This window comes from Notolabrus celidotus, chromosome 14 (assembly GCF_009762535.1).
Source record: "Notolabrus celidotus isolate fNotCel1 chromosome 14, fNotCel1.pri, whole genome shotgun sequence".
Lineage (NCBI taxonomy): Eukaryota > Metazoa > Chordata > Actinopteri > Labriformes > Labridae > Notolabrus > Notolabrus celidotus.
The window spans coordinates 32,709,654-32,736,683 of NC_048285.1; the positions used below are offsets into that span (position 1 = coordinate 32,709,654).

The 27,030-nt window shown below is 43.5% G+C and overlaps 2 protein-coding genes across 9 annotated transcripts in view; both read left to right on the forward strand.

Moving 5' to 3' along the window:
• The first annotated feature begins 258 nt into the window (after positions 1–258).
• Positions 259–14,144, forward strand: LOC117825283 (heterogeneous nuclear ribonucleoprotein L-like). Of its 8 annotated transcripts, none has more exons than XM_034701035.1 (14): positions 259–389; positions 2,309–2,424; positions 2,514–2,751; positions 3,510–3,595; positions 5,094–5,190; positions 5,307–5,379; positions 10,325–10,357; positions 10,915–10,986; positions 11,182–11,429; positions 12,627–12,748; positions 12,867–13,068; positions 13,165–13,225; positions 13,326–13,442; positions 13,544–14,144. In XM_034701035.1, exons 1-14 carry the CDS (start codon positions 312–314, stop codon positions 13,600–13,602), a joined length of 1,602 nt encoding a protein of 533 aa, XP_034556926.1. In that variant the 5' UTR covers positions 259–311; the 3' UTR covers positions 13,603–14,144. The 8 variants fall into 8 exon arrangements, with proteins under 8 accessions (XP_034556926.1, XP_034556929.1, XP_034556927.1 ...); XM_034701038.1 differs by having other exon boundaries at positions 13,326–13,436; XM_034701036.1 differs by having other exon boundaries at positions 13,168–13,225.
• A 4,848-nt stretch (positions 14,145–18,992) lies between these two features.
• The window catches only part of LOC117825551 (V-set and transmembrane domain-containing protein 5), an 11,879-nt gene continuing 3,841 nt past the window's right edge, over positions 18,993–27,030 (forward strand). Inside the window, exons 1-2 of the mRNA XM_034701459.1 lie at positions 18,993–19,484; positions 20,964–21,290. Coding sequence (XP_034557350.1) covers positions 19,409–19,484; positions 20,964–21,290 — 403 coding nt within the window. The 5' untranslated portion in view covers positions 18,993–19,408. The remainder of the gene's footprint in view (positions 19,485–20,963; positions 21,291–27,030) is intronic.

Here is a 27,030-nt window from a genome sequence, read left to right on the forward strand (position 1 = left end):
AGGAGTTTTCAGAATATTATTTTGTATTGTTGAATTTTTAAAACAAGCCTTTAATCAGAAAATAAAACCAATCAATTTAATTTACCGCAATTTAGCACTACTTTGCATTAACTGCTCAGTCAAAGCCTCTGAACCCCTCCTGCTCTCTGATTGGTCGCCGCGTACCTCACAAAGTGATTGACAGCTGAACCAACCAATCACGACTCGCGTTGCCGCTGCTGTGGGCGTGGATACCAGAGCCTCGTTTTTCATGAGTATTCCGTCCATTTCCATTCAGCGTCACTCCCAACCTCCTTTTTAACCGGGACAACATGGCGACTACAGCGAACCGTTACTACAGCGAAGACGGCAGGGCAACGAAACGACAGAAAACCGACGGGATGGCCACGGTGAGTCGAGTCCACGGGACCCGGGACTGGAACTTGCATATTAAGACTCGTGCATTTTCCTCCGTGGACTTTCTTTGATTCAGAGCCGCGCAGGTAGAAACGGGTTCGACGCGTCACAGAAGTCATTAGCTACATATGAGCTAGGCTACTCTGCGTAACCTTGTTTTATAGCAGCTGTAGATAATAACGTTGTGTATTATAGGTGTAGATATCACCAGGACACTTTTATAAATGTTACTCCTTCATATGTCGGAGCTCTGAGTTTGAATGGGCTGATTTGAGGGCGGTTTCGAGGACCGGGCCTCACCGGAGCCGGGCTTTGTTCTAGTACCGGTGTTATGGAGAGATCTGCTGCCTTGTCGAAAAATGCTACATTAGCACGAATCTACAGTAGAGGCTATCATATCACATATTGGGTGTTTTTTGTGTACTAACTGATATTATTGACCTTCAAGTATGTTTTGATATTCATCATTGAAACTGTGTATTAGAACCTGCTAACAACGTTAGCATAATTGACTAATTTCCCAGTCAAACATAATTATTTTACATTATTGTTCTTCTGTTTCCATCTGCAGTGTTAAAGAATAAATAATGTTTCTTACACTCATGATAAAATCATCATTAAGTTGTAAAGAGAGGCGTTTGTCTTCCAGAACGTGCTGCTAAATCGTGACTAACGTACGAACGTTACAGTTCCACGCAGGCGCACTGCCGCTTACACGCACGCTTCCGTAGGAAGCATGATTTCACAGAACACCGGTAACATTAGCAGCTTGCTAGCCTTAGCTATTAGCACTTTTTTGATTGACCTCGTCCATTCAGCTTCTAGTTTCACGGGGTTCAGATGTTTCTGTGACTCAGTATCTCTTTTAATTATGTGACAATGCAACACTTTAGGTAGTACACAACTTAGCTTGTGTATTTAAGCTAGGCTACGGCTTCCCTTCCCCCAACTGCACCACATAAAGCTAAGTAGCATCTTGTCTTAAAGGCAAATATGCCAGAAAACCCAACAGAACTGACCCCTAACTTTGTTTTTTACACTGGTTAATGTGTATAATGTGTTTTAAATGAGGTGGGAACCCTAAGTGTTAACGGTATGATTAACAATACATGGCCCAGGGTAATATCATGATGAAATGAAACTGATATAATCAATATATTGCAAAATAATCAAGATATCGACCCTTTAAAGTGCAAGATTTATATAAGCATTCATTGCACTTGATTTGGCATCACTTTGATGAAACAATGTACATGAAAAGCTATTAAGAGTGATATTTAGCTCTGCAATTTTTAATTGTTTCACACAGAGATGACAAAATGTTGCCTTATCTATATCTGACATTCTCATCTTTATCTTTATGATGGGATCAAAGTAGTCAGTGAGCAGCAAATAAAATATTTAACATTGATTTTCCATCTGTTGTTCCTGGTTAGACATCAGATGGAATAATAATAATACATTTTATTTAAAGCAAAGTAACACCAAGTTAAAATGAGGCAGTGAAGTTAAACAGAGCATGTGGATTTGAACAGATTGGTTTTGAGTTTTGATTTGAATACGGGAAGTGAATCAGTGTTATGGATGTCTGGTGGGAGTGAATTCCAGAGTTTGGGTTGCAGAGCAACTGAAAGCCCTGCTCCTCATGGTGCTGAGATGGGCAGAGGGTAAAGAGAGGTGGAGGGAGGAGGAAGACCTGAGGGAGCGAGAGGGGGTGACAACGTGGAGGAGATCAGACAGATACGGGGGGTGAGGTTGTGAATGGTCTTAAAAGTATATAGAGACCCTGATGTAAGAATGTGTCAGCCATCAAAAACAGTCATGCAGGAGACCGCAACGGGAACACCAACCCAACAGATTGTAATTTTGATGTTTGGCTGTATGAGTAAAAGTGATTGTTTCTCTTGCACAGGGATACGAAGATCCACACAAGACTCTCCCATCTGTGGTGGTGCACGTCCGAGGACTTGTAGATGGTGTTACTGAGGCTGATCTTGTGGAGGCCCTGCAGGAATTTGGAGCGATCAGGTAGAAACATTTAAACCATGTGTAAAAGCCTTTAGCTTAAAACTATAAGCTATACCGACATCTAACCCCTTTAAATGCTCCATTTGTAGTTATGTGGTGGTGATGCCCAAGAAGCGTCAGGCCCTGGTGGAATATGAGGACATGAACGGGTCATCCACAGCTGTCACTTACGCTGCAGACAACCAGGTTTACATCGCAGGCCACCCTGCTTTTATCAACTACTCAACCAGCCAGAAGATCTCCAGGCCGGGGGACTCTGACGACTCAAGGAGCGTGAACAACGTTCTTCTGTTCACCATCATGAACCCTATCTACCCCATCACTACGGTAAATTCACACCTCTGAGCTGCTGTTTTTAGAGCTGGGGGGTACGGTCGCATTTTAAAATGACAGATTAATTCACATGGAGTGACTATGTGTGAATTTCCCCTGAAGGTGTCTGAGTGCTCAGATGTCATAAGTTAAAGACATTTTGTTCTGTTGAGGTTGAAGTTAGAAAGCACCCTACATCTTCCATGCAATATTGTGATACTTAAACGTTGGTTGACAAGTGCTCTACGTGCGAAGCAGGAATGAAGTCGTCTGCCTTTAATTAAATGAAGAACTGCGTCCCCTCGTTTCTGCAGTAGCTTTTCTCTAACTTAGTAGTTCATCAGCTGCAAGCAGTCCATTTCTCGTTATCTGCTGTTGCTTAAATGTTGAAGACTGACGCTCTCAGACTCCAGGGTCATCCATTCAATAGTTGTTTTGTTAAGTCCTAAATTTCACAACAAAACAGTTTCAGTTGTTTCCCCAAAGTTTAACAGAAAAATGTTCTTGTGCTGATAATATTTACAGCAAACTCACATACCAAGTCGCCCCTATACTTCTGCTTTTGTTTGCTTCAGTTATGTGTACATATCATAATCCATGATGTGGTTTGAGATTAGATGTTCTTGATTTCGTTGTCCTTCTCACCTGAACTGATGCAATCTCAGTGCAGAATATTTAAGGGAGCTGGGGTCACTAGTTGTATTTGGCTTTTGTTGTCATGAAGGATTCTTTGTCCTCTCTAAATTTGTGTTTGACTTTGTACACTTCATCAGGATGTTCTCTACACAATCTGCAACAACTGCGGGCCTGTCCAGAGAATCGTCATCTTCAGGAAGAACGGCGTCCAGGCCATGGTTGAATATCCTTTTCAACAAGAGCTGCTCCAATCAATCAATTAATCAAACTTTATTTATAGAGAAACTTTCAAACAAATCAAATGCAATTTAAGTGCTATACAGTGATTGAAAACAAGAAAGACGCAGAAGTAAAAGAATGGGGAAAACATGCAACATATTTAACCCTCCTGTAATGTTTGTTTCTCTGGAACAGCAATAATGTTCCTGGGTCAGTTTGACCCGGGGCAACTTTAATTATCCACAAGTGTCAGGTTTTAAAAAATGTGTATTGGGATTTTTTTGGGGTTCTAATTTTTATCTCCATTACTGATCATTTAAATCAATATTTAGTCCATTGGTGTTCTTTAATTCTCACAGATCATGGTTCAATGAGGATAACTCACTAGTTTTTCATTAAAATGAATGTTCAAACTTTTTTTAATGTACATTTGAAAGCCCTAAATATAAATACAATAGTTTTACATGATATAGATTTTTGTTTATTGTATTTTACAGGTTTTAATTTTTTTTTTATGAAGTGAAGTTGATAAATTAACACAACACCTCTTCTGTCACATGCTGCACAGATTTTTATGCTGCATTTAGCTGGTTTGAAAGTCATATATGGACTACAATAGACTCTTAAAAGGGTCAATTTGACCCGCAACACAACAAGAGGGTTAAAAAAAAAAGATTTTGAAGAAGAGACTAATGCACACCAACAATAACAAAATGTATCAAAATATAAAATAAGTTAAAGCATCAAAATAACAATATTATAAATAAAGTAAAAAGAGTAAGAATAAAAGATGACGATAAATAAAAGCACTGAAACTATAAAAAAACTGAGTATACAAATAGTGAAAAAGAAATTAAACAACATTAAAATCAATATAAAACATTAAAGTAATGAAATTGTGAAACCCTACATCAAAGCCAGACTTAATAGATTATTTTTTAGTTTACAAAGGCTTAAAAAAAGGCTCCTCCATAGCCTCAGAGCGTCGTGCTGAAAGCTCTTGTCCTGCTCTGAGATAGTCTGTTGCGAGTCCATGCAGCACATTAACAAGTCCTAAAATAATTTAAATATCAATATGAAAAGAAACAGAGGCAGTCAGTGTAAGCATCTTAAAATAGGTGTAAAGCGTGCTCTCCTTTTGGTCTTTGTAAAACTTGTGCAGCTGCATTTAGAATGAATTAACTTCACATGCTTGAAGCTGTTCATGTATGTACTGCTGTTCTGATGCAGTGTGACTCTTCCTGTAAGGAGCCGTGATTTAAGGAGCTTTATCATAAAAAATTGTCTGGTATGTCGAGTCAGTTTGAAACGCCTGAAACCAGATAAGATGAGCCGGTTTGACAAAATGCAAGAAACATATTGATGTATTACATGATTTGTCACAGTTAATTGCTTGAAGTGGCTGCAGGTGGCCTGTCAAGTCATAAAGAGGTGATTTGCACTCTTACAAAAGTTCTTGAACACTCTTATTCCTCCGCTGTCGTCCTTAACCCCGTCCTCACATTTGACTCTGTGCAAAGCGCTCAGCGAGCCAAAGCATCCCTCAACGGAGCCGACATCTACTCCGGCTGCTGCACGCTGAAAATCGAGTATGCCAAGGTACCGCCACAACCTGAACACCTGCACAATCTAATCCAAACCCTCTACAGTCACACATGAAATGTTACCATCTGGTGTTTGATGTTCATGCTTTCAAACTTTGAACACTTTTTCAGCCAACTCGTCTGAATGTGTTCAAGAACGACCAAGACACCTGGGACTACACAAACCCCAATCTTGGAGGCCCAGGTAAAAACACAAACACATCCCAAAGCAGAAGCTTAGCCCCACACACACACACGCTTTGTAGCTGTGAAGCCTGAAGCTGTTATTCCCTTTCTGCCACTATGTGAAGTTTCAGCAAGCTGGCTGCTGGGAAGAAGAGGGCAACACCTTTCTGTTACAATGCCATGCACACATTTCACTTTCTCTAATTTAGAAAGGGAATGTGAGGCATTATGATTGAAGTGTTGCTCTGTGTCTTACCCTAACACTCCACTGAACACATAAAGTAGCCAAGACTAAAATGAAAGAACCCTGCTGTGTGGTAGGAAAGGCGGGAACACGTTTTAGATGGAGGAGGTTGCACGTCTGCGGGATCAGCTGTGATCTTTGAAGTGTACAAATTGTCACTGTACCTTGAAGGAAACTGTCAGGACACAGATCCTCTATATCTGGAGGCTAGACTTCTTGTCGTCGTGGAATGGAGTTTTACTTGTTAACTTTGACCTGAAGGTGTGCTCCTGCATGCTGCGGAGAAACTGGAGACTGATGAGAGTGTGCTCACAATACTCACTTTTTGACTTCTCCAGACCACCTGATTAGGTCTTTACTGAATCAATCATTTTGCATTTCTAATGTAGATTAATCTGACGTTTGAGTGAATGCAGCCACTCCACTCAACTTTATTCAAACATTTAAACATGCAAAGTGCTTCACAAAATAACAGACAGAAAACAGCAATGGTAAAATTATAAAAGGCATGATTATAGATAAAATACTTAGAGATAGAATCAATACAGTAAAATTAATAAAATGAGTAAGAGGGGAAAGAAATGTTAAAATAAGATGGCATTAACGAAATCGGATGAATACAAGAAATAAATGGATAAATAAATAATCAAATAAGATGTTTAAATGTTAAAGCAATGATTAAAATGTTAATGCAGTCCAGGGCTAAAAATAAATTACTCCAAATTAAAAGTTAGATTAAAAAAGTAAATCTTAAGTTTACTTTTAAAAATGTGTTTGCTTTCATGTAACTCTTGCAAGATCCACAAGGATGAGAATTGGGACTAAATTTATCCCAGTTTGATTCTGGATCATTGATTTATTTTAAAGTTATGTCATCTTGATTTATAATTAAGGCTCTTTTCTTTGGTATTTGTAACCTGGTACCAGTAACTGTATGTAAAACCCATGCACGTTTATTTCATTGGACTGTGCAGCCTTTAATTATCCTCTCGTCCAAGCCTGTGTTTCACACTTGATGTCTCCTTGACTGGCTGTCGCCTCTGGAAGTCACTTCTGTGTTTAAGACTGAGATTGCACATGTGGTTGAGATGTTAAGTGCAGGAAGAAGGAGGCAGCAACACAATTAGAAGAGGAAGCAAGACCAAGTTCTGCATCCAGTTGATTAAAATGTAGGTTGCAAGAACACAAGAAACTACAAATGTGCTGCTGAGGAAAAGGATTACTATCATAAGTGTCCCTTTTTTTTAAGGAATAAGATTCAGTCTGTTTGTGACACTTTCACTGAGGTCAAGTTTGTGTTGCTTTCAAAAGCAGCCAGACAGACGACACTGTCAGACAGAAGCTTCACTGTGTTTCCACGAGTGACAGGCGTGTTATTACCTCGCTCCTTCGTTTACATACTTCAGGTATGAAGACACAAACCTGTCGAGTGTTGTCTTTGCTAGTATCTGCTGTTCCTGCCTTCCCTACCACAACGTTTACATTTTGCAAGGTTTGTTTTTCTTTCTGGTGAATGAAGAGTTTAAAAAAAGAAAAATACAACATGCTATTTTTATAACCGTCTTCAGACACAGCATGTGTTTCATCTATGAACTTCAGAAGCCGGCCAGCAGGGCTGATCCTGGTCTTTTCCACTCTAGTCTTCTAACATGTAATGTTTTATTTGGATGTTTGCAGTTAAATCAAACTGCAATTTGCATACAATGTGAGCGTGCTGTAGTCCCGCTCACTGCTGCCAAAATGTGTATTTTTTTAAGTGATCAAGTTTAAAGTGGAAGTGGGCGCAGACCAGCATCAGCAACACGTCTATTTACAACTTCATTGAATTCTTATCTTCTCCTGATTAATGGGTGATCTCTGCAAAGTCCCACAACACTCAAAAGAAGGTTGTACTAACAGGGAAAGGCAAATACATGCTGACAACATCACCACTCAGCAACCACCATCTCAACAACGGACACAACCATAATCATACAAAGGGGAGCAAACACCCCCAGAGAAACAAGGGGACAAACTACAAGACACCACCAGGCCAACACGAAGATTTAGGACTGATACTCCCACTAATGCCTCAACGCCGCACTCCAGCATAAGAGCCACGAAGACAACGCACACGTCTAGAGGGTGGGGAGTTTGGGGCACTGAGCTACACTTGGTCCCCGCCACCTTCCTCCTTTTCTTACCACTTTTGAGATACAAGCGAATGACACATTGAAGTAGGCCAAAGCTTGCATCTACAACCCACCACTGTCCTCACCAAACGGAGTCTGGTACCAAAGAAGACACAGCATCCACCCAGACAGAAGGTAGTGGCAGACATCCGTCAGTACATCAGGTGGTGCACACCATATTTACCAGGCACTTTTTTTTGCACACTCCCTGGCCCCTCCTGTACTGTATTGGGGTGCAAAACAAAACAAGCACAACACTCGCTGACGCCGCCCTGACTGATCCAGTAGACGCGTTACACCTCGAGCTGTAGCCAATCACTTTGGAGTCAACACAAGACAACTGATGAAGACGAGACACTGCTGACAACACTTCCAAGCACACTCAGAGCCCAGTCAGGCCCACTTTTGGTTTCATCCCTTATGTGTTTCCACCCACATGGAATTCAGCTTTTCTCTCTTGCTCTCTCTCCTCATCTCATCTATTCCTCCTCCTGGTTTTCCTCCTACTTGCATCCCCTTTTAAGCTATCCCTTTTATGAGTTTAGTGTTCTCAATATTTTTTTTAAGTCTCTAGAACCTGTGTAACGCCTTCCATGTGATGCAGGTTTGGCTATTTACGGCTAAGAGGAGCCAGCTCCCCAACTGAAATGTGCTCTGGCAGCTTCAAGGTCTACCACTGGGTGTTAAGCGGACTATTTCAAAGGATGGAAACGCCTGCCAAACCACCAGCCAACCCGCTGATGGGCATTGCAACTTAATAAAACCAGCAATCGATCCTGACGTGGAGTTGTTTCCCCAAAAGAGGAAATCGATAAAGAGTATGCGATGAAATGAATTGAGTGGAGAGTGGTGGAACTTCTTCAACAAATATCTTCCTTCTACTGTTTGTAAGCATGCAGTAAGTAAATCGAGACCCTCCTCAGGGAACATAACTGCACAGCACCACATATCCCCAAAGCCCAGCACCCAACATCGCCCCACACAGGACTGATTCCACTGAAGTTTTTTTCCCCTCCAGGCTTTGTTTTTCTCTTTGTGGACGGGGGTGGCGGTGTGGTTCTGTCTGAGCCTGCATTTCTAACGTCACTAAAAACTTTCTGATTCGTTCACAATGTTTTGTCGCTCTCTCTGTTGACCGGGAACCTCGTCCATGTGGTTTCCTGGACTTGTGATACTTTCCATGGGATACAAATTATGTTTTTTTAATTTGAAGGAAGGGCATGAACTTTATCTTAATTCATTTTAAGTGTGCTTGACTCCAATACCATTACCAATCCTGTTAATTACACAGCTTGAAAACTGCTGGTTTCCTAAGCTGCTTTTCCACCAAGCAGTCCGGTTCAGTCGGGTACGAAACGGCGAGGAAGGACTCATGTTGTCAACGTCAAAACTTAAGAAGGGGAACAAAATAACCGACCGGCATGGTCCTATTTATTTTGGCACCTAGCGTACTGATCCGACCCTTCAGGGTTGGGATAGATGCACCGCAAACGACGCGAGATGGTGCTGGGTTATATTTCTCTTACTCTGACGTTATTTGATCATCTATCCATTATCTTGACCGCTTATCCGGTTTGGGGTCCCGGGGGGCTGGAGCCGATCCCAGCTGACTTCAGGCGGAAGGCAGGGTACATCCTGGACAGTGGCCAACCTCTCACAGGGCAGTGATTTGATCAGCAGCATTACTAATCATTGTTTTATTCGCCCTTTTATTTACATCAGGATATGCTTTTGGGTCTTATACAGGTCAGGAAACAATCTTGTTAAAAGCAGAGAGAGGGGCGCAGAGATGGATGCAAAGGAAGAGGGAGATCGCACAAGACTAAATATTTCGTGTGACCTGTTATTTAATAACATCCTCCATCCGCCAGAATAAAGCTACATGCAAGTTAATTATTTCACCAAATAACTACTTTAGACACGACTTCAAAATAAAAGCATGGTGTGAAAACGAAGGGAGTCTCAGTGAGGGGAAAAATGGACTAGGCTTTTATTTTGAAAAACCCTCTGGAAGTGCTTTCATACTATATTTTTCATGCTTTCAATTTAAATGTCGCTGATAAAGTCGATGCAGACTAGACGAGATTTCTTTCTCTGTATTTTTGCCTTGATAACACGCTGCTTGTGGGAAAATCACGCCGTCTAACCAATTAGCATGCACGCCAAAACGCCCTCAACATGCTTCCTGTGTGAAGCTTGCAAAGTTAGGTGTGGGTACCCATTCAAGATCAGTGTTTACTGTACCAAACCGGACCGCTTGGTGGAAACGCACCACCAAATGTCTCAGCTGCTTTCTGATCCCTGTGTTAGCAAAGTGCTTAAAGACTCTGCATGAGCCCGGTGAAACACATGCTGAGACACTGAGCCATTTGCATCCTGAAAGATTTCCAAAATAAGATAAAAAGTTTGTGATAACTGGTTTTTATTATTTCACTCTCCAGACATTTAACTGAGTTTCTTTTTTTTGTTGTTGATAATTGCCGGGAAAACTGTACCTTATTAACCTGGCTTCAATTCTGATTGTGTATGATTATTGTGTACCTGTACAGATGGTGATGCAGATGGCAATGGGAGCAATGCAGGTGTGTGTGAGCGTACAAACTCTTTTAAATGTAGACATGTGATTACTTATCCAGAATGAGTTGGTGTGATATCCTTACCCTGTTCACTTCTTTAGATCATCAGCATCCACCCCGTGTTTGTTGTTCTCCTTGTTGCACTTGTTACGCTAAAGGTTTACTGTTTGAGTGTTTTTGGGGTTATCTCATAGAACGTCATGTCAGTCTCACCATCTGTTATGTCCCGTGACTTCATGGTCGTGTCCTAAACTAATTTAAACGCTGACAAAGACGAAATCCAGCTTCTTGATTTGACTATTTTTGTCTGGGGGAGGGTTTTAAATCTGTTTGTGTGACTTAGACGGGAAAGATGAATCAGTGAAATGCATGTCTGCATAAAGAAGCACTTCTTTTAATTTAAGATTTTAGTGTGGTGTGATGTTGGCATAAAAGAGTCAATTACCAATCAATAACATGACTCAATGATCAGCTGTCCTGTCTTCATGTCTCAAATCATGTCGTACTCATGTCACCTCTCCTTCTCTGCCTCTCTCCTCTTATCTGTCTTCCTCTCTTTGTAGAAGACGTGAACGCCAACCCCAACAAACGGCAGAGACAGCCCGCCCTGCTGGGTGACCACCCTCCAGAATACGGTGAGACTGAGACTGAAACTATGTGGTTACTCCTGTTAGAAGCACTTGTGTTTGCTTCCTAGATTTACTCAGTGGAGACAGGATTATTAATCTTCATCTGTCAGGGTTGAATACGTGTTCAGAGTATAAATAGAAACACTTCACTTCCACTGACCTTCCTTATTCAGTCTCTTCTTTGTCTCTCTCATTCTTCAGGAGGCGGTTATCACGGCTACGACGAGAGCTACGGGTCCCCACCCTACGATGGACGCCGCATGGGCCAGCAGATGAGAGGGCGTGGTGGAAGAAGCTACGGGCCCGGTTACGGACCTCCTCCCCCTCCTCCCGGAGAGTACGGTGGCCACGCCGAGTCTCCAGTAATCATGGTGTACGGACTGGAACCCGCCAAGATGAACGCCGACCGTGTCTTCAACATCTTCTGTCTCTATGGGAACGTAGAGCGGGTCAGTGTCTGGAGATACACACGTTTATTAATGCTGGGGAGGGAGCCGCTGTATACACACTTAAACACTCAAACTCCTGGAGATTTTATCAGAGCAGTTAATCAGTCAGATTATTTTTTTAAAGCACTTTTCATAAAGATAATAATTTTAGTAATAAAATAGAATAAATACAAAATTTAAAAAAACATGTTTTAAGTTGTGGACAAACTGAGGAAACACTATCATGACATCTAAATGAGGAAACACTGGAGGGACAATAAGATAATAAAACTAAAGATAGGAAATTAAACTTACCAAAATAAAATACATTAATAAGATAATAAAATCAAATTAAACCAGTTAAAGAAACTAAAATGTTAAAATAAAAGTAAATAGAGCAAAATAAAATATTAAAATGCTGAGAGGTAATTCATAAAAAATCACTGGAATAAAATAAAATGAAATTTGATAACAAAATAATAAATTAAATAATTCACAAAACATTAATAGTTGAAGACAAATACAAATTATTTGAATTTGTAATATATGTGTATAATTTATAATAAGACTTAAAATAGCTCAGATTTTGAAATACATATGTAAGTAATTAAGGTAAGACAGAATGAGACTTGGTTAAAAGCCAGACTAAAAATTGAGGTCTTGAGTTTATAATGCAGCTCTTTAACCTGTTCAGGTAACATGCATGAGTAAAATGAAGGTGTTTGTACAGATATACAAAGAACAGCTCCATCTACAGTCAAAGGATCACAACTTGCATGTAAATGCAAATGAATCAGGTCTCTGTAACAGTAACAAATCAAATATGAGTTAGAGGAAACAACCTTCTGGATTGAATCTCTGCAGCAGTTTTCATGTGTATGAACACGTTTAAATTTTAAATCAACATTTCCTCCAAAGTCTGATCGACACTGTGACAATCTGAAGTCCTCAGCAGGGCGGGGAAGATTAAAAGAAACACTTAGACCAAAACAATCACCTGAAGACAACTCTCCCTTTTTAAAACAAGGGTGAATCTTTTTATATTGACATGGGCCTTTAAGAATTGAATGATATTGTGTGCACATAACAAACACACCCTTATTCCCAGCCATCATCTCAAACTCAGGACTTGATAGACGAGCCTGTGATGCCTCCTGGGAGCAGGGTGTCACTGTCTTTAAAGAAAACTGGTCAATCCTGTCCTCTGACTCTTCACAGGTGAAGTTCATGAAGACTAAGCCAGGGGCTGCCATGGTGGAAATGGGAGACTGTTACGCAGTGGACCGTGCCATCACCAACCTGAATAACAACTTCCTCTTTGGACAGAGGATAAACGTGTGGTGAGTTCCCCCCCCCGGTCCGGTTCCAGGCACAAAAGAACGAGTAAACATTCGGGGGTATCAGAAGTCCTCAGCCTCGTTTGGTGCCTTTCAGTTAAACTGTCCTCCCTCTCTGCAGCGTGTCCAAGCAGCAGGCCATCGTCCCCGGTCAGTGCTACGAGTTGGAGGACGGATCGAGCAGTTTCAAGGACTTTCACGGCTCCAGGAACAACCGGTTCACCTCACCGGAGCAGGCTGCCAAGAACCGCATCCAGCACCCGAGCAACGTGTTGCACTTCTTCAACGCCCAGCCAGACGTCACACCAGAGATTTTCTCTCAGGTCTGTCAGAGGGAATAAAGGAGTGTCTGTTTATCCTATCATTAAACCTTGATCTCTGCTTGTGCCCGCAGACCCTCATTGTTGTTGCTTCTTTAGCAGATCTGTGAAGAGATTGGAGTCAAGGCCCCCGTCAACGTCAAAATGTTCACAGGAAAGAGTAAGCTGCTTTGATTCTTCTTATTTAGACTCATATTTACATCAGCTGTGAGCTCTATCACATCCGACTCCACCTGACACTGAGATGTATTCTCCTGTAGGCGGCGCCGCACCCAGTGACCGCAGCGCTTCAGGTCTGCTAGAGTGGGAGTCCATCAACGACGCCATGGAGGCCCTGGCCATGATGAACCACTACCAGATGAAGAACGCAGGTAAACGTACGATACATTTACATCATGGCTGGAGCCTTTTTCAAACTCTCAAACATCTTCACGTCTATTCAGTCCCTCGTGTAACATCCATCGTCCTCTCTTTCCAGCTGGTCCGTACCCCTACACCCTCAAATTGTGCTTCTCCACGGTTCAGCACACCAACTGAGCGCGCCCTGCGTGCCAGGAAGTCAAAGATTGGTCCGCCATTCCCAAGTTCACATGTACTTAGACAATGACTGCTTGCAACACTCCGGGGGGGGAAATTGATTTTCAAAAGAAACACCTCTTATAATGTTGGATAAATTTCACGATGTAATTCTCACATTGGAAACGCCGTGTAGACCAAACGAAGACAAACCGGTCACTGAAAATGTTTTGATATTTATGCCCCAGACGTGGTTGGAAGCATCAGTACGTGTGTCTTTAATATTCAGTTGTCATTTTTACTTTTTTGTATTATGCTTCTACAGTTACCCGACATGTGAGAAATCCTATTTGAAAGAGTTGATTTTATGCTCAGGTGGTTCAGTGGCCATGGACGACATGGTTTTGTAGAAGATTTGTCTTTTGGAATTTTTATGGCTCTCTCTCGTTTTTTCTTTTGTGTTATTTTAATTGCAACATATTACGTTTTGTGTCTCCGTGTCTGATATGCTGTTGGAGAAGTGTTTTGTTCTAAGAAAATAAAAAAAGTCAATTTAACGTTTATTGTGGTTTTCCATTGATTTCTTTGGGTGAGGTATGTTTCTGCAAAATCAGGCGACGTCTTTAACTTGAACATGGGATGAGATATTTTCTAATTGAAGCTCTGTCATCATATTTTTATAAAGCATTTAAGAGACTCCGCTCTGACAAAAACAATCCAGCACCTCTGGCGGTAAACTGCAAGGCAAGGCAGCTTTATTTGTATAGTGCATTTCATACAAGAGGGCAACTCAATGTGCTTTACATGACAACATTAAAAGCATTGGAAACATTCAGACAGGCATAAAAGAACACAATTAAAATGACAAATATGATAAAACAGAAAAGAAAGGAAAATTGGGAATATATTAAAAATTACATTGATTTAAAGTGAATTAAAATAATCTAAGATAGGAAGGCAGTGGTGAATAAAAAAGTCTTAGTCTTTGATTTAAAAGAGGTGAGAGTTGGAGCAGACCTAGAGCTTTCAGGGAGTGTGTTCCAGATATGTGGAGCATAATCAGGGTTCCCACGTGTCCTGGAAAACCTGGAAAACCTTGAAAACAGTTGACCAGTTTTCCAGTACTGGAAAAAACCTGGAAAATGGGAGAAAAAGTCAAATGTCCTGGAAAATTATTCCAAGATGACTGTGTGCGACCTGACAAGGTTAAAAAAACACGTCCCCATTCAACATTTGTGGCCATTTTTGTCATTCAGTTCTATTTAGGTCAATTTATGCACTGATCCTCTGATTATTAATATTTATTTATTTCATTAAGGCAGCTTCTAGAGTCCTTTGCTGGCTGCTTTTGTTTTTTTACTTTAATTAAAGAGAAAAGAGAAAGCTGAGATGAGAGTTGGCCATCATTGTTACTTGGTTGCACTAATAAAGTGAAGTGCTGTACATCTGTGGTTGCATTGTTCTATAATTAATTTGCCATAATTGTTAAGCATGTAAGAGATGATTTCATGGATAGCCATAGACTGCACCTCTTTCAATGTAGACTTCCACGGAGAGGAACATATTAGAATATTTAGGAACTAAATTAGGAACTCATTTAGACTGTCATACCAGCTTGATCATCACTGAAAATGTCCTGGAAAATTATCTCTGGAAAACAGTGGGAACCCTGATAATGACTAAACACTGCTTCACCATGTTTCGTTCTGACTCTAGGGACTGAAAGCAGACCAGTACCTGAGGACCTCAGAGGTCCAGGTGGTTCATAAAGAAGCAGCAGATCAGCCTAAACCATTCAGTGCTTTATAAACCATCAGCAGGATTTCAAAGTCTATTCTCTGACAGACAGGAAGCCAGTGTAGAGATCTAAGAACTGGAGTGATGTGGTCTACTTTGTTGGTCCTTGTTAGGACTTGAGCAGCAGCATTCTGTATGAGCTGCAGCCGTCTGATGGACTTTTCAGGGAGTCCTGTAAAGACCCCGTTACAGTAGTCTAGTCTGCTAAAGATAAATGCATGGAGGAGTTTTTCTGCATCCTGCTGAGACATGAGTCCTTTAATCCTTGATATATTCTTAAGGTGATAGTAGGCGGACTTTGTGATGGTCTTAATGTGGCTGCTGAAATTAGGGTCTGGGTCTATGACTACACCAAGGTTTCTGGCTTGGTTTGAACATTTCATCTGTGCAGATTGGAGCTGAGCAGTAACCTTTAACCTTTCTTCCTCCAAAAACAATCATTTCAGTTTTTTCTTTAAATGAAAGTTCTGTCTCGTCCAGTCATTGATTTGTTCAATGCATTTATTCAGTGTTTGTATGGGACTATAATCCCCTGGTGATATGGTGATGTAAATGTGTGTGTGTCATCTTCATAGCTGTGGTATTTTATATTGTTGTTTCTTATTATCTGACCTAAGGGGAGCATGTAGATGTTGAATAGCAGAGGCCCCAGAATGGATCCCTGAGGTACTCCACATAAGATTTTCATCCGCTCAGATGTGTATTTACCTATAGACACAAAATAGTCCCGGTGCAGACACTGCAGACACGAGTTTCTCATGAAGCAGTGCTTTAAACTACTGATGAGAGATGCACCTTTAGATCTTTGAGGGTCAAAGTCCTTCCCTGAGTGAAACCATCTGTATTTTTCTCAGGCTTGGTAGAAGTCATGTATTCTTCATTATACCTATAACAGGTAATAAAAGGTGCATTAAGACTTGTCTAATATGCCACAGTAATTCTAAGGCCAGATGTTACAGGTATTTAGAGGATGGTGTTTCAAACCTTTTACCCATGCTCTAAAAAATGAGCAATTCGATACCTAGAAGTTGCAAATCCATCTACTAATGAATAGAAACTCAGATCTGAGTGTTTGAAGTGTTCCTTGTATTTAATCTGATGAAAATGTGCAAACAAAGCCCCCATGTAACCAGACATGATGCTGCCTGGATTCAAACAGGCTTCAGGACACCTACATTAAAATGTTTCAGTTGTAAAGATGCATCAATAACACAACTACACAACATATATGTATTTATTTATTTATGGTTGATTGATTAGTGATAAATAGAATATACAAAGACAAAACAAACTCTAGAGACAATACTTTAGACTCTAATGAAATCCATGGAGCTCTGGTGACCTCTAGTGGACTGTGGGGCTAACTGCAGCACTCAGCCTGTCACTTCAGAATCAGAATCAGAATCAGCTTTTATTCGCCAAGTATGCTTGAACACACAAGGAATTTGACTTTGGTAAACTGTGCTCTCTTTGTACAAGGCATAAGAATAAGAACTACAATAAAAAATAAAATAAAAATATAATAACAATAACCTTAGCTATAAATACAAAGAAACAACAAATAGGCTTGACTAATATGTACAGGCACTTGTTAATAAAGCCGAATTTAGGACTTATAGAGACAGGAAATGAGCATAAATATAATATACAAGCAATAGTTTTGACTATTGTTTATTAAAAAATGACTATTTATAAGTTTTTGGTAGCAGGAAGCTGTATTTCCCATCATGTAATGCTTCATTTTTAACTCGAAAGCTGACCAATAACACAGGTTTAATATGTTATAAGTCAAAAAATGAAAATCAGACAGGTAGAAAAATTCAGCAAATAAAATCTGAATTAAATTTATTTGAAGGAATGTTTGAAAACGTGATTAAAACGAAGAATAAAGAATAAAAACAGAAAATTTCACTTTATTTCAGTCACTTGCTCGTTGGTTTCTTTCCCTGCTGCTGAGTGTCTCACATTCTCAACACTGCCACCTACTGGTCGGGAGGGTGTATCACATCAACAGTGTATTAAATGATCTTTATGAGTGTTTTAGAGTTTACAGGGGTACAAAACATTATCTTAACGAAATCAAACATGTAACCCCTCTTTAAAAATATTTATAATTTATGTCAGTTTAAATATTCTTATCTGCATCAGTTTTACTCACTTGTGATTAATCAGACTTTATTTATTAAGCACTTTTCAGACAATGATATTGTAACAGTGCTGTACATAAAGATACTGAAAATGGAATACATACAAAAAATTAAAAATGAGATTAAATTAAAGAATAGATATGTATTTATCTTTATTATTTTTTTAAGTTATATTTTTGCATTTTTGCCTTTATGGATAGGACAGCTGAAGAGAGATGTGGGGAGTAGAGAGAGGGGGAGGACATGCAGTAAATGGTCCAGGCTGGAATCGAACCTTTGACCTCTGCAACAAGGACTATATATATCCTCTGTAAGTCTTTATATTTCTCTTTCAATGGTCTTTGTATTGAACAACAACACTCATCACAGAACAAAAAAGCACATGGCAGCTGACATACAGAACAAACAGCCACAGAATAGTCACAAACGATAAGGTCATGATCAGTTAGTCAAATAGACACAAATAAATAAATAAATAAAGACAGGATAAAAAACAAACAATCAGTTATACTGGCTGGGTTGCATGGAGCACAGCATCACAAAGGAACAGTGAGTAATGAATAATAATATCTTTATATTTCTAACACAGAATCACATAAATAAATATGATTTAGATGACTTGTAGACAGACGTTCTCAGGGTTTAAAGAGTTTTTAAAAAAGGAATTAAAGGAAAATATGAATAGATAAAAAGAAGAATGGTTGTTCATGAGATCTTTAGTTTATTTTCCTGCTCTCTCTGGATATCACGGCTTGTTCTCCCACTGTTACAGATTCATTTTCTTTATTATTTCAAAATAACAAAGTTTGTTTTTTTTGTGATAACAGGAGAATCTTCTTGTCATCTAGGAAACCAGAAACATGTGAGGATAAAAATCTGTTTCTATGTTTGTTTTGTGTGTTTGCATTTCATCTGATGTTTATCTGAGATCACACAAACACAGCTAGATTCAGCTGTCCTGACCTTTTAACGTGCAGGGATTAACATTTGATGATTATTGAGCGTATACAGATAAGAACATGGAAGAAGACAGTTTCACTAAAGGTGTGGCAGCTTGTATTTCATGGTTATCACTGTGTCCTTGTTTGGGTCTTTAAAATGTAACATGAGAACCAAACTGTGCAGAATGAAGCAGGACAGCCTTTGATTCTTCAGACGGTCTGAAATGTCTTAAAGTATCTTCTGTAAAAGGGAGAGTCCAGTCACAACCCTTCTTACACATGCCTTCTAAATTTAGGTGTCATTTGAATTTGACTGTGCTCACTCTCCCTTTGTGTTCCTTGCTGCATGCGTACGAACACACACTTCCTGTTTGACATGTTTTACCAGGTGTGTCACATCACGAATACCAGGTGATTCAACCAATCCCGCTTTCATTTTTGCGCCGGCCCTTCGTGAAGCGAGGTGAGTGTTTGAAGGGGAGGAAGTGGGGGGGGTAGTGCGTAAGTTGAGACAGACATATGTGTTTGCTCCAGCCTTCTTCTTCCCTTGAGTGTGTGTTTCTGGGGTGGGTGTGTGTGTGAGATCACAGACCGCTGAGTACATGTTTGTTCAGTAAACTCTGGCTCAACCTGTCTGATTGGTGTAGGCTGGCTGGCTGGCACTGACTTGCACAAGTATGAAGAGAGGTTCAGCGCAGTCTTGAGAGAGGAGGGAAACTCCAGCACTCTGGCTTCTGATGAAAACACGGTGGACTGCGAACACACACACATACACACACACACACACAAACACCTGCTGCTGTAGGAGAGTGGAAGAGGAAACCCTGGGAATGAGGACGGGCTGTTCAAGAGGAGAAAGACGGAGAGGAGACGAGTTCAGAATGTGAAATAACCTGGAGGAGATTCTTCTACTTTGGGTCGTCCAATGGATCTGGGATTCTAATGTGGCATTTCAGGCTCTGGGATGTACAAGATGTTGCTGTGTTTCTCAGCATCACATTGTATATATGTCACCTAGGTAAGCACGTTTATCTTCTCCAGGTAGCTCACATGTTTACACTTACACTATCTCAATCTTTTATTGCTTCAGGACTAAACACACAGACTGTAGCCGGACACAACTCAAAGAAAACACAGTCACACATGTTCCTTTACATGTGAACATCAGTGTCCTAGGTTGAAATAATCCTCATGTTAATGTACAGGGAAGTCCACCAGGTGAAGTTCCTGTTCTAGCTCTGTTTGCATATGAACTAAAATACTTCCCTGCATCACAGACTAAATTGCTTCACCCTCATTTTAATTGTCATGTGTGTCTAAAAGGACAAACACATCTTCCCACACTGCCTCATGTCTGAGTCAGCACTGGTATTCTCAGGTGGAATTCTTTACCTGTGCCTCATTAAGCAAACACACCACCAGCAGAACCAGATCCCTCACTGAAACTCCTGTCAAAATATTTGATGAGGGGCGACTCAGACAGACACGAATCGGTCCTTTCTCAGCCCGTTTGACGAGTTCTCCACTTCAGGACAGGAGAGCACATTTCTGGTCGTGCGTAACGAAGAGATGAATCATGCATAAGCTCTGAGGTCAAACATTCTCTCTTTATGAGTTGACACAGTGACATGTCTGTACTGTAGTAACCTCCCTGTTAAACAGTAGCTCAGAGTCTCAAAGGTAAAGGTGTTTATGAAGCTGTGTGTGACCTGTGCCAACCTCTCTCTGTGTTTATCTTTCTATAACACATTGCCCTACTTACACCAATCAGCCGTAACATTATAACCACCAGCGACCATTTATCCTCTCTTTATGGTGTCCGTCAGTGGGTCAGATATCCTTGGCAGTGAGTGGACACTTGTCCTCAAAGTTGGTGTGTTGGAGGAGAGAGGGAGAGAGTAAGGATGTGACTAGATGACTGTCAGAGCATCTCCAAAGCTGCAGCTCTTGTGGGGTGTTTCTGGTCTGCAGGGGTGAGATCCAACAGAAGAGCTGCAGGAGCTCAAACTGCTAAAAATGTAAATGCTGCTTCTGATAGAGAGATGTCAGGACACACAGAGCATCACAGTTCATTGTGTCTGGGGTTGCATAGCTGCAGACCGGTCAGGGTGTCCATGCTGACCCCTGCTCACGGCTGAAAGCGCCCACATTAGGCAGGTGAACATCAGAACAGGACTACAGAGAGATGGAAGAACGTGATCTGGAGGAGTACAGGTAATAACTCAGTCTACAAAATCCCCAGATCTCAGTCTGTAGGATGCTCTGGAAGTCTGATCCATGATGGTCTCACCTGACAACTTATACAGAGATCTGGTCCAGGTCTCATCAGGTCAGGACTGTTGTTGAGACCCTGATCTGATGAGATTCGGGCTCACACAGTATAAGGCAGGTGATCATGATGGTCAGGCTGATGTTCTCATATAGTCACAGCCTCATGTTCTCAAATCTGATCTATAATCTGTGCTTTCATGTCCCTCCACCTCTGTTGCATTGACAGCTGGAGCCATCTCCATCCACTCTCCTCAGAGGAGCCTGACGCGGTCTGTGCAGGAGGATGTGTTTTTCTCAGTGGACATTACCTGCATCGGGGTCCCCACCATACAATGGACCTTTATGTCAGGCGCGGTGAGCCGCACCATAGGGACTTGGGTGCCTGGGGAGTACACCAACATCACGTTGGATTACAGCAGCAGGGTGCAGCATTACGACAACGGCTCCATGGGCCTGTCGGACCTGAGGCTGCCGGACGGTGGATACTATGTGGTCACTGTGACGGATACGACCGGAAGCAGCAAGGACACCGGATTTGTCCTGAAAGTGAACGGTGAGTGGGACTGGAATCTAACGCCCAGTTTTCTGAAGAGTGTTACTCTTAGAACACTATATTTTGACCCCACATCCTTCACTTTAGGGGAATTAAAGTAAAGCCGGTGATGAACGTGACTTTGCAGCTTCCCTAAGGGTTAGGGTTACAGAGTTAGGGTTAGGGTTAGAGTTAAAGGGCTAGGGTTACAGCTAGGGTTAGGGTTAGGGTTACAGGGTTAGGGTTAGCGTTACGGCTAGGGTTAGGGTTAGGGTTAGGGTTTCAGGGTTAGGGTTAGGGTTAGGGTTACAGGGTTAGGGTTTGCGTTACGGCTAGGGTTAGGGTTAGGGTTACAGGGTTAGGGTTAGCGTTACGGCTAGGGTTAGGGTTAGGGTTACAGCTAGGGTTAGGGTTAGGGTTAGGGTTTCAGGGCTAGGTTTAGGGTTAGGGTTACGGCTAGGGTTAGGGTTAGTGTTATGGCTAGGGTTAGGTTTAGGTTTAGGGTAACGTCTAGGGTTAGGGTTAGGGTTACAGGGTTAAGGTTAGGGTAACGGCTAGGGTTAGGGTTAGGGTTACAGGGTTAGGGTTAGGGTAACGGTTAGGGTTAGGGTTAGTGTTTCAGGGCTAGGGTTACGGCTAGGGTTAGGGTTAGGGTTACAGGGTTAGGGTTAGGGTAACGGCCAGGGTTAGGGTTACGGCTAGGGTTAGGGTTATGGCTAGGGTTAGGGTTACGGCCAGGGTTAGGGTTTCAGGGCTAGGGTTAGGGTTATGGCTAGGGTTAGGGTTATGGCTAGGGTTAGGGTTTCAGGGCTAGGATTACGGCTAGGGTTAGGGTTTCAGAGCTAGAGTTAGGGTTAGGGTTACAGCTAGGGTTACGGCTAGGGTTACGGCTAGGGTTAGGGTTAGGGTTAGGGTTAGGGTTACGGCTAGGGTTAGGGTTAGGGTTATGGCTAGGGTTACGGCTAGGGTTAGGGTTTCAGGGCTAGGGTTAGGGTTACGGCTAGGGTTAGGGTTAGGGTTACGGCTAGGGTTAGGGTTAGGGTTACAGCTAGGGTTACGGCTAGGGTTACGGCTAGGGTTAGGGTTAGGGTTAGGGGTACGGCTAGGGTTAGGGTTAGGGTTATGGCTAGGGTTACGGCTAGGGTTAGGGTTTCAGGGCTAGGGTTAGGGTTACGGCTAGGGTTAGGGTTAGGGTTACGGCTAGGGTTAGGGTTAGGGTTATGGCTAGGGTTACGGCTAGGGGTAGGGTTTCAGGGCTAGGGTTAGGGTTGGGGTTAGGGTTAGGGTTACGGCTAGGGTTAGGGTTAGGGTTACGGCTAGGGTTAGGGTTAGGGTTATGGCTAGGGTTACGGCTAGGGTTAGGGTTTCAGGGCTAGGGTTAGGGTTAGGGTTACGGCTAGGGTTAGGGTTAGGGTTAGGGTTTCACGGCTAGGGTTAGGGTTAGGGTTATGGCTAGGGTTAGGGTTTCAGGGCTAGGGTTAGGGTTAGGGTTACGGCTAGGGTTAGGGTTTCAGGGCTAGAGTTAAGGTTAGGGTTACAGCTAGGGTTAGGGTTATGGCTAGGGTTACGGCTAGGGTTAGGGTTTCAGGGCTAGGGTTAGGGTTAGGGTTATGGCTAGGGTTAGGGTTTCAGGGCTAGGGTTAGGGTTAGGGTTACGGCTAGGGTTAGGGTTTCACGGCTAGGGTTAGGGTTAGGGTTATGGCTAGGGTTAGGGTTTCAGGGCTAGGGTTAGGGTTAGGGTTACGGCTAGGGTTAGGGTTTCAGGGCTAGAGTTAAGGTTAGGGTTACGGCTAGGGTTAGGGTTAGTGTTAAGGTTAGGGTTGGGGTTAGGGTTTCAGGGCTAGGGTTAGGGTTACGGTTAGGGTTAGGGTTAGGGTTATGGCTAGGGTTAGGGTTTCAGGGCTAGGGTTAGGGTTACGGCTAGGGTTAGGGTTATGGCTAGGGTTAGGGTTTCAGGGCTAGGGTTAGGGTTTCACGGCTAGGGTTAGGGTTATGGCTAGGGTTAGGGTTTCAGGGCCAGGGTTAGGGTTACGGCCAGGGTTAGGGTTATGGCTAGGGTTAGGGTTAGGGTAACGGCTAGGGTTAGGGTTAGGGTTACGGGGTTAGGGTTAGGGTAACGGCTAGGGTTAGGGTTAGGGTTACAGGGTTAGGGTTAGGGTAACGGCCAGGGTTAGGGTTACGGCTAGGGTTAGGGTTTCAGGGCTAGGGTTAGGGTTACGGCTAGGGTTAGGGTTACGGCCAGGGTTAGGGTTACGGCCAGGGTTAGGGTTATGGCTAGGGTTAGGGTTTCAGGGCTAGGGTTAGGGTTACGGCTAGGGTTAGGGTTACGGCTAGGGTTAGGGTTACGGCCAGGGTTAGGGTTACGGCCAGGGTTAGGGTTACGGCTAGGGTTAGGGTTACGGCCAGGGTTAGGGTTATGGCTAGGGTTAGGGTAACGGCCAGGGTTAGGGTTACGGCCAGGGTTAGGGTTACGGCTAGGGTTAGGGTTACGGCCAGGGTTAGGGTTACGGCTAGGGTTAGGGTTAGGGCCAGGGTTAGGGTTATGGCTAGGGTTAGGGTTTCAGGGCTAGGGTTAGGGTTACGGCTAGGGTTAGGGTTACGGCTAGGGTTAGGGTTACGGCCAGGGTTAGGGTTACGGCTAGGGTTAGGGTTACGGCCAGGGTTAGGGTTAGGGCCAGGGTTAGGGTTATGGCTAGGGTTAGGGTTTCAGGGCTAGGGTTAGGGTTACGGCTAGGGTTAGGGTTACGGCTAGGGTTAGGGTTACGGCCAGGGTTAGGGTTATGGCTAGGGTTAGGGTTACGGCTAGGGTTAGGGTTACGGCCAGGGTTAGGGTTATGGCTAGGGTTAGGGTAACGGCCAGGGTTAGGGTTACGGCCAGGGTTAGGGTTACGGCTAGGGTTAGGGTTTCAGGGCTAGGGTTAGGGTTACGGCTAGGGTTAGGGTTTCAGGGCTAGGGTTAGGGTTACGGCCAGGGTTAGGGTTACGGCCAGGGTTAGGGTTATGGCTAGGGTTAGGGTTTCAGGGCTAGGGTTAGGGTTACGGCTAGGGTTAGGGTTACGGCCAGGGTTAGGGTTACGGCCAGGGTTAGGGTTATGGCTAGGGTTAGGGTTTCAGGGCTAGGGTTAGGGTTACGGCTAGGGTTAGGGTTACGGCTAGGGTTAGGGTTACGGCCAGGGTTAGGGTTACGGCCAGGGTTAGGGTTATGGCTAGGGTTAGGGTTACGGCTAGGGTTAGGGTTACGGCCAGGGTTAGGGTTATGGCTAGGGTTAGGGTAACGGCCAGGGTTAGGGTTACGGCCAGGGTTAGGGTTACGGCTAGGGTTAGGGTTATGGCTAGGGTTAGGGTTACGGCTAGGGTTAGGGTTACGGCCAGGGTTAGGGTTACGGCTAGGGTTAGGGTTACGGCTAGGGTTAGGGTTACGGCCAGGGTTAGGGTTACGGCCAGGGTTAGGGTTATGGCTAGGGTTAGGGTTCCAGGGCTAGGGTTACGGCTAGGGTTAGGGTTAGGGCCAGGGTTAGGGTTAGGGTTACGGCTAGGGTTAGGGTTTCACGGCTAGGGTTAGGGTTAGGGTTACGGCTAGGGTTAGGGTTTCAGGGCTAGAGTTAAGGTTAGGGTTACAGCTAGGGTTAGGGTTTCACGGCTAGGGTTAGGGTTAGGGTTACGGCTAGGGTTAGGGTTTCAGGGCTAGAGTTAAGGTTAGGGTTACAGCTAAGGTTAGGGTTAGGGTTAGGGTTAAGGTTTCAGGGCTAGAGTTAGGGTTACGGCTAGGGTTAGGGTTATGGCTAGGGTTAGGGTTTCAGGGCTAGGGTTAGGGTTATGGCTAGGGTTAGGGTTACGGCCAGGGTTAGGGTTACGGCTAGGGTTATGGCTAGGGTTAGGGTTAGGGTTACGGGGTTAGGGTTAGGGTAACGGCTAGGGTTAGGGTTAGGGTTACGGGGTTAGGGTTAGGGTAACGGCTAGGGTTAGGGGTTAGGGTTACAGGGTTAGGGTTAGGGTAACGGCCAGGGTTAGGGTTACGGCTAGGGTTAGGGTTTCAGGGCTAGGGTTAGGGTTACGGCTAGGGTTAGGGTTATGGCTAGGGTTAGGGTTACGGCCAGGGTTAGGGTTACGGCCAGGGTTAGGGTTACGGCCAGGGTTAGGGTTATGGCTAGGGTTAGGGTTTCAGGGCTAGGGTTATGGCTAGGGTTAGGGTTAGGGCCAGGGTTAGGGTTACGGCTAGAGTTAGGGTTTCAGGGCTAGGGTTAGGGTTAGGGTTAGGGTTTCAGAGCTAGAGTTAGGGTTAGGGTTATAGCTGGGGTTACGGCTAGGGTTAGGGTTTCAGGGCTAGGGTTAGGGTTAGGGTTAGGGTTTCAGAGCTAGAGTTAGGGTTAGGGTTACAGCTGGGGTTACGGCTAGGGTTAGGGTTAGGGTTACGGCTAGGGTTAGGGTTAGGGTTACGGCTAGGGTTAGGGTTTCAGGGCTAGGGTTAGGGTTGGGGTTAGGGTTAGGGTTACGGCTAGGGTTAGGGTTAGGGTTAGGGTTACGGCTAGGGTTAGGGTTTCACGGCTAGAGTTAGGGTTAGGGTTACGGCTAGGGTTAGGGTTTCAGGGCTAGAGTTAGGGTTAGGGTTAAGGTTTCAGGGCTAGAGTTAGGGTTAGATTAAGGTTTCAGGGTTAGGGTTAGGGTTAGGGTTACGGCTAGGGTTAGGGTTAGGGTTAGGGTTGGGGTTAGGAGTTGGGGTTAGGGACCGGGTTAGGGTTAGGGTTAGGGGTGGGGTTAGGGTTAGGGATAGGGTTAGGGTTCGGGTTAGGGTTAGGGTTAGGGTAAGGGTTAGGGTTAGGGTTAGGAAAGGTTAGGGTTAGGGTTAGGGGTTACGGCTAGGGTTAGGGTTTCAGGGCTAGGGTTAGGGTTAGGGTTAGGGTTTCAGAGCTAGAGTTAGGGTTAGGGTTACAGCTGGGGTTACGGCTAGGGTTAGGGTTAGGGTTACGGCTAGGGTTAGGGTTTCAGGGCTAGGGTTAGGGTTAGGGTTAGGGTTTCAGAGCTAGAGTTAGGGTTAGGGTTACACGGCTAGAGTTAGGGTTAGGGTTACGGCTAGGGTTAGGGTTTCAGGGCTAGAGTTAGGGTTAGGGTTAAGGTTTCAGGGCTAGAGTTAGGGTTAGATTAAGGTTTCAGGGTTAGGGTTAGGGTTAGGGTTACGGCTAGGGTTAGGGTTAGGGTTAGGGTTGGGGTTAGGAGTTGGGGTTAGGGACCGGGTTAGGGTTAGGGTTAGGGGTGGGGTTAGGGTTAGGGATAGGGTTAGGGTTCGGGTTAGGGTTAGGGTTAGGGTAAGGGTTAGGGTTAGGGTTAGGAAAGGTTAGGGTTAGGGTTAGGGGTGGGGTTAGGGTTAGGGTTAGGGGTTAGGGTTAGGGTTAGGGGTGGGGTTAGGGTTAGGGTTAGGGTTAGGAAAGGTTAGGGTTAGGGTTAGGGTTAGGAAAGGTTAGGGTTAGGGTTAGGGTTAGGAAAGGTTAGGGTTAGGGTTAGGGTTAGGAAAGGTTAGGGTTAGGGTTAGGGTTAGGAAAGGTTAGGGTTAGGGTTAGGGTTAGGAAAGGTTAGGGTTAGGGTTAGGGTTAGGAAAGGTTAGGGTTAGGGTTAGGGTTAGGAAAGGTTAGGGTTAGGGTTAGGGTTAGGAAAGGTTAGGGTTAGGGTTAGGGTTAGGAAAGGTTAGGGTTAGGGTTAGGGTTAGGGTTACGTCTAGGGTAAGGGTTAGGGTTACGGTTAGGGTTGGGGTTAGGGTTAGGGTTGG

Coding starts and splice junctions, on each gene's coding strand:
- LOC117825283 (XM_034701035.1), top strand. CDS start 312: ATGGCGACTACAGCGAACCGTTACTACAGCGAAGACGGCAGGGCAACG. Junction 5,380..10,324: donor CCCCAATCTTGGAGGCCCAG/GTAAAAACACAA, acceptor GTACCTGTACAG/ATGGTGATGCAGATGGCAAT. Junction 13,069..13,164: donor CACCAGAGATTTTCTCTCAG/GTCTGTCAGAGG, acceptor TTGCTTCTTTAG/CAGATCTGTGAAGAGATTGG.